Raw genomic sequence first — 7,182 nt, 5'->3', positions numbered from 1 at the left:
TTAAAGTGGCACCCTCTCGACAATCTCCGTCGATCATCTGCGATCATACGGTAGTACATGTGTTCGTGCTGGGCACAGGGTCATTGGGGGCCTTAGCAATGGGTTCCTACCGCATACATTGGGCCCCCTCCCTCCGAACGATGTAGTGTGTCCCTTCACCTTAACCTTACAAATGCTTTTTCCGAGTTCCGACCTAGTAACGAAGCATTTCACGTTAAACGTCTTTCTCCTAACGAACCTTCCAACCGGTGGTTTGACTTATTGTTGTCGAGTGGCTTATCGCGTTTGGCCACAGTATAGCAAACCGATTCCGAGCACGTTTACCGCTCGGTGCGTGCCGGGCACGTTCGTTGCCCGCGTTTTTCTCGGCGAAGTGAACCGATATTGCGTAAAGCGCTGCGCTGTGCACTACCGCGACATTAATCAACAGACAGAGAGGGGATGAGGGTGGCGCACGCGATTAGTCGCGTGGTACCGCGTGGGTACAGTAGTAAGAACGCAAAGAACTCGCGTTGAACAGTGCACCGCTCGTCAACCACTTCGGACTTGCAATCGCTTCAGATCGACGCGAAGGAGATCGGCGCGCAGGTGTTGTCATGCAGCATCACCTAGTGACAGTGCCAGGTGCTTCTCGGTCATATTAATTAGCATCACTAGAGATAGAAAGAGAGAGAGCGATAGAGAGAGAGAGAGAAAGAGAAGGGCGCGAGAGAGACGGTACTATCAATCCGTGTAATGGTGGTAGCGGTCGACTGTCGATCAATGGTGGCCTCGAATGATCTCGGAAGGGGGCTCGCGATCAGATCGTGTCTCGGTGAGCCGCGCGTTGCATCGGCTGCCTTGTAACCGCACAGGTCGTTGTCGGCTGTGGTGGCGCTTGGCCGGTTCTTTTCTGTCAGGTCGTTACGGTTCCTTACGGTCGTTGTCACCGTTAGTGCCGACCACTGATAGCGTGGCCTCCCGCGAGTGCGCAGCTCGGTACTCGGTCAGCTGTTTAGTGACGAAGTGACTGCTAGTAGGTGACGACGACGACAAAGACGCAGAGCGCTGCTTAGCCTTCCGAATCGATTCTCGAAGGGAGGTAGTGCTACTAGTAGAAAAGAAACCACCCCAGGGAAAACAATCGGTTTGTTTTTCGGGTGTCTGCACACATCACGTGTGCGCGTGCAACCACCCCCTACCCACTGTGGCAGGTTTCCAGAGTTGATAACAACCGCTTGACGCCAGCGCCTGTACCCTTTACCACAACCATTCGCCACCGGCGAGACCTGGATTGCAATCAAAATGATGGTAAATATCCGTCGATTGTTTACCGCGCTACAACACTAACCACCAGCCCAAGTGTTCGCGGTTTTCCCACCTGTGCGCGTGTGTGTGTGTGTGTGTGAGTGATTTGGTTGCTTGTTGACATTTAGTTTTCCACAAACTACATCGTGAACAAGAGGCAGAGGCTTGGCTGTGTGGCCGAACGTTGAGTGACGTGACGTGTGGATGCATCAATTAGTGTGGCAAAGTGCAGGTTGCAGTGAAAATTGCTTTTTTTTAATACGCGAATCTTCTCAAAACTACCACATACGAGCGATGGCCGGCCGGCCAGCCAGCCGGTCCCATTGTTACGCAAAACGCATATGTGAACTGCTATCGGTGCGTGGAACATCAACGTCAGCATGCATCGCATTCGCCCTAGACTATTCGCATTCATTGAGATTGACCTGGTCAGAGGCTCTCCTCGACGCGATAATCATGATGATGATCCAACGCGTTCTATAACACCTTATGTCAGCGATTTGAGATTGAAATTAATTGTGCTGGGCAGGTGGAAGGTGGATCGAAAGAGATGCTGGTGCTGGTAGCAACAGAGATCTGGAATGGAACTAGACGAGTAGCAGGAATTTAAGTGACGGCAGTCTGAGTGTTAGGAATCGGGGAATCAGAGTACGAGCACCATTCGCACACGATTGGAGAGGAGTCTCATGCAATATTCAACTGCAAGTGGACCTACTGAAGTAGTAGTGCTGCATTGACGTACGCCGAGGTTTAATTTAGTAGCACACAATTCGACTCAATATGGTGGCAGTACTCCACTAAACCAAACTGAACGCTAGCAGCTAATTGGCGAATCAACCTTTATTTGTAATTCAAAGAATCATAGCACGTTCCGTTCTTTTTACGTGGTGGTAGATACTACTTTGTACGGTCAAGTGGATGGCGCTTTCCTGCATCTTAGTCATCACTCCGGGTGCACCAACACCTGCACTCTGTTTACTCAGCTAACCGGCCACATTTGGCAAACAGAACGACTCGGCGGGATTGAGAGAGAGATAGAGAAAACTGCGACTGTATGACGCGGTTCCACCAGATAGGTACATAGTAGCGGCCATTATCTCGGGGGTGGAAAAACAAGGCAAGTGACAAGTTGTGTGCCACCCCCTTCCACTATCGGGGACACTTACAGTGGAAGATGACGTTGAGGCAGAGAAAATGGAGTAAAAAATGAATAGCAAACACGAACAAGGCTCATTACCGGCCACCACACCGGGAGGTGGTATAAGGGGGGGGGGGGGGGGGGGTACAAGTTGCGGCACGATAAAGTCACAATCGCACCCGTTTCCCGTGTTCGTGGCCATTCGCTGGTGTCATTCGCTGGGTGTTGGCTGGGATGGCTGTTTGGTGTTTGGTCGCTTTTCACGATCACGGTAAACGGGAAATGAGAAGCCATTTGTGGCTATCCTGTGCAATGGCTCAACCGTCGGTCAGACTACTATCGACACTGTGGGGGTCTCACACCGACGAAAAACTCATTAGAAGATATCTAGAAGCCGATTGCCAAGTGACGCTACACTGTCCGGTGTAGCGTGCCAACGGATTCATCAACAGTCGCACCACATCCGGTCCGGTGCACGAGGCTCTTCCGGACTCTGACCTTCGGCATCACCACGGGGCTCGATACAATCTAAGCGGGAGTTATTTTCGGAAGAAACAGTTCTACTCTCATACACACACATATATAGACCACGTGAGCCACACGAATCGACGGACGGACTTCCCGTTTTCCCGGTGATTTGTTTTTGGGGGCCACCACTACCAATGGTCGGCATCGGGTTTTTCTTCCCCGATCTGTCACTGACATTCTACTATAAACAGCATTCAACAAGGGATCAGTATGGGCGGTACCGGTGCACATTAGCAGATCGCAGATCGATCGCGAATCGTGCCAGTCGAACCTTGCAGTCGCGTTTGAGCAGGCAGCAGTAGCAGCCCTACGCGGTTTATCGAGTACGAGTGCAGTTTCGTTGGAAGTTAAGGGAGATCCCTGGTACCCTAGTGGTAGACTCGATTCGGTTTTGGCCTCTCTTTTGTCGCATTGTGTCGGTGTGCGAATCTGCGAATCGGACTTACGACGTCACCACGCATCACGCGGATACGCCGCGCGCTAGGTCACGTACGCGATACGTCACCGAGGACTACCTATTGAGATCCTATTGAGGATTGTGTAATTGTGGGCTGACGGCGCGCACGGTGGCAACAATGGGAACGCGCTATGTAAGTGGTACCGTGCCGTGTGATCTTGTCCCGTCGTCATCGGTTCGTACACATGTATCGCACTCGCTAATGGGCTCGTTAGCTGGTCTTAAATGGTTTCATCCAGGGCATCATTATCGAGACCGTGCTAACCGATCTCGTGGTGGCCCTGGTTGGCCTGTACCATGGTTCTGGTCCGTGAAGGCGCTCTCCGTGTTAAGCCAGCTTTAGGGCCATTCATCCTGATGGCATTTCACTCATCCTGACCCCGATGTGCGATCACAAACACATGCTCACCAAGTCACCAGGTCAAACCAAACCACCAAGTGGAAGACACGAACCTCCTCCGTGGATGGCGCGTAAACGGTTCTCCAAGCAAACGTGCATTCAGTGGGGCGGTCGTGTCTAGCATTTGGCTCTACTACGGCGCGTCGTCGTGGTCGTCCGCGTCTCTTATCGCGCTGCGTCGCGATTGGTTGGAGCGTAGAAGAAGGGCGGAATCAGGTGTCTTATCATCATCTTATCAGTGACCAACCGGTGAAGACCTTACACTAGTTCCATCGCCAGTTCCATCGTGTAGCTCTCCAGAACTCGATCGTCAGAATGCTCAGAATTAATGATCCCACTGTGTCTTTCTATTTGCAGATGGCCAGAAGCTTTATGGACCTGATCTGGGACTATGCGGTGTTCATCGTGTTTATCATCTTCTCCACACTGGTCCCGCTGTGGGGCCGGTTTTTCGGCAAAAAGGAGAAAACCAAGGCCGACTACGTGTTCGGTCTGGGAACGATATCGATGGGTGCTATGATGCTTTCGATCGCACGTGGCACACTCGGTGTACGGTCGTTTCTGGGTTACCCGAGTGAGCTGTTCTACCGTGGGTCGGCCATGTGGGAAACGCTGTACGGTATGGTGACCGCTTATCCGGTCGTGTGCTTCGTCTTCATTCCGGTGTACTTCAACCTGGGCGTCACCTCCGTCTACCAGTATCTGGATTTGCGCTTCAACAGCCGGCTCGTCAGGTGCCTTGCATCCGGTACGTACATTGTACGATCGCTGCTAAATCTGGGTGTGACCGTGTACACACCGACCGTCGCCTTGAATACTGTCATCGGTATTCCGTACTGGGCGTCACTGATCGGCATCTCGGCGATCAGCATCGTGTTCAATCTGCTCGGTGGACTGAAGGCAGCGATAACGGCGGATGTCATACAGGGCGTCACCATGATTCTGATCTCGCTCGGTATCATCATCCAGTCGATGGTCAGTGTGGGAGGCTTCGAGAAGATTTTCACCATCCCGGCCAACAATGGTAGGTAGCACGAAGTGTGCCCTATTGCCAGTTGTGTTAACTAGTTCCTCCTTTTCTTCACAGATCGTCTTGACTTCCTTAACTTCACCGGAGACTTTACGGTGCGCGTGGACACTACGTCGGCCTGGCTCGGACAGCTGTTTATGTCACTGAGTATCTTCGGTTGCCAGCAGAACTTTGTTCAGCGCTACCTGAGCATGGGCACGTTCAAGGAGGTGCGCCGTACGCTGATGAGCAACATTCCCGTCGTGATCGTACTGTTCTGCCTGGCGTGGATCGTCGGTATGGGCGTGTACTCGGTGTATGCCGTCTGTGATCCGATGAAGGCGGGTTACATCAACAAAATGGACGAAATCCTGCCCTTCTTCGTGGAGGATAAGTTTGCGTACTTGCCGGGCGTACTGGGTATCTTCATGGCCTCCCTGTTCAACGGAGCGCTCAGTTTGAACGTATCAAACCTGAACTCACTGGCGACGGTTACCTGGGAGGACTTTCTTTCGCATCTGCCCCGGTTCAAGGGAATCGGTGACAAGCAGCAGCTGAACGTGATCAAATTTATCGGTTCCATCTATGGCGTGATAGTGATGAGTGTGGGCTTCTCGGTCGGTCTGCTGTCCGGTGTGATCGAGAGTAGTATGCTAATGACGTCGGCCACCTCGGGACCACTGTTGGGCGTGTTTCTACTCGCGATGCTTGTGCCAATCGCCAACTGGAAGGGTGCCGCCTGCGGTATGCTGTTGTCCCATGTTATCACACTGTGGATTACGTTCGGGAGCTTGACCGTCTCGAAGGAGGTCGTCCTGCTTCCTACCACCATCGAGGTAAGTTTGATCGGAGGATCCTTACACAGCCCCTGATCAGTGATCCTAATACTGACATTTTCCTGCTTTTGTTTGCTTACAGGGTTGCACCAATGATACGTTCTCGTCCGGTATCACGAAGCCAACCAAATCCTGGCTATTGGCCAACACACCGCTCGAGGTGGAGTCCGAATTTCCGTACCTGGAGACCACAAGCGCGATACCATCGGACACGACCCCAGGGCTCGGCTTCCCACAGAGTCTTTATTCCGTGTCCTACATGTACTACAGTTTGATCGGTACCTTCCTAACGGTGGCCATCGGTGCCCTCGTCAGTGTACTGACCTCACACGATGACGATGCGTACGATCGCAAGCTGCTACACCCGGTGGCGTACTATTGCAGTAGACTGTTCCCCGGTAAGGAGCGCCGGTACATCACCAACCCCGATATCCGGCCGAAGGAAGAGAAACAACCGAAGACCGCCGGTGACGATCGGTCGAAGAAGATACCGATCGAGGAGCTGGAGCGTGACAACCATGGCTTCGATACGGTTTCGGAGCAGTCGGGCGTTACGGTCGTTAGCATAGACCCGGTGGTGACACCACCGGTGACGAAACCAACGCCGGATAGTCTGGAGGGAGTGTACCGGAAGCGTGACTTGGAATCGGCGCACTGATCGGCTGTCCTTCTCCTTCTTCCTTTCGCGCCACTCCTCGCTAGCCGTTCAAAGCATAACAATCAACAAGACTGTGATAAACTCAGAGAACCTACCGCATAAGACGGGGTCACAAGGGAAGTAAAGTAACATCGTAAAGTGTTGCAGGTCAGCGCTTCCGATTCGCCGGCAGCAGCGCTTGGTTCGCGTCATTCACCGCATATAGTATTTCGTAGTCTCCGGGTGGCTCTGGCACCGACAGACTGGGCTGCTCGCGTGCCCTCGGGGCATTTCAGATGTTCGCACGGGACAGCAATAATTGTAAATAGGTAGCTACAAAGTAAGGAAGTGTGCACACGTGTGCCTAGGGCTTAGCTGGGAACGGGAACTTCTACTGGAATCTAACTGTACTGTACTGTTAAGTGTTAAGGAATCCTTTCCTTCGTCTCTTTTCGTATCTTCTAGGAATAAAGCGAATTGAAATTTGTAAAAGAAAAGACACAAAGTCGCCTTAATCATACTGCTAATGAATAAGGATTGTTCACTTTAGGTTGCTCCCATGAGTGCAATACTCTTTGGCCTCGTTTCGGAATGCGCAACACCGTGAGCTGAGAGAGAGAGAGATAGGGAGAGAAAGACCCCACCAGGCACGAGGCAGAATGGTATGTACCAGGAAGGGATAAGGTAAATAGTAACATTTGAAAACAACCCCTTTTCATTACGAAACGAATGTCGAGGTTGTAGGCGCTGCAAGGGACCGAAGCGAGATGAATTCCTCCCTCCCCTCGGGGCAAGGTAAGCAAACGAGAACGACCCACACCATCACCACTCAGTGCCCTGAAGTGCTCAATATGATTCCGGGAAATGCTTTAGCAGCATAATGAAGTATC

General features: G+C 52.1%; 1 protein-coding gene across 5 annotated transcripts; it reads left to right on the top strand.

The window, feature by feature from the left end:
- The first annotated feature begins 547 nt into the window (after positions 1-547).
- On the top strand, positions 548-6,789 carry LOC125951871 (sodium-coupled monocarboxylate transporter 1). 5 transcript variants are annotated; one of them, XM_049680976.1, is made up of 4 exons: positions 548-1,290; positions 4,168-4,834; positions 4,898-5,655; positions 5,738-6,789. In XM_049680976.1, exons 1-4 carry the CDS (start codon positions 1,285-1,287, stop codon positions 6,311-6,313), a joined length of 2,007 nt encoding a protein of 668 aa, XP_049536933.1. In that variant the 5' UTR covers positions 548-1,284; the 3' UTR covers positions 6,314-6,789. The 5 variants fall into 5 exon arrangements, with proteins under 5 accessions (XP_049536933.1, XP_049536932.1, XP_049536936.1 ...); XM_049680975.1 differs by lacking the exon at positions 548-1,290 and adding an exon at positions 2,578-3,543; XM_049680979.1 differs by lacking the exon at positions 548-1,290 and adding an exon at positions 2,629-2,696.
- Positions 6,790-7,182: the final 393 nt, after the last annotated feature.

The sequence above is a fragment of the Anopheles darlingi genome, chromosome 2 (assembly GCF_943734745.1).
Source record: "Anopheles darlingi chromosome 2, idAnoDarlMG_H_01, whole genome shotgun sequence".
Taxonomy (NCBI): Eukaryota; Metazoa; Arthropoda; class Insecta; order Diptera; family Culicidae; genus Anopheles; species Anopheles darlingi.
Note: the sequence above shows the minus strand (reverse complement) of the source record. Positions and strands in the feature narration are given on the sequence as shown.

Coding starts and splice junctions, on each gene's coding strand:
- LOC125951871 (XM_049680975.1), top strand. Junction 4,835..4,897: donor CACCATCCCGGCCAACAATG/GTAGGTAGCACG, acceptor TTTTCTTCACAG/ATCGTCTTGACTTCCTTAAC. Junction 5,656..5,737: donor TGCTTCCTACCACCATCGAG/GTAAGTTTGATC, acceptor GTTTGCTTACAG/GGTTGCACCAATGATACGTT.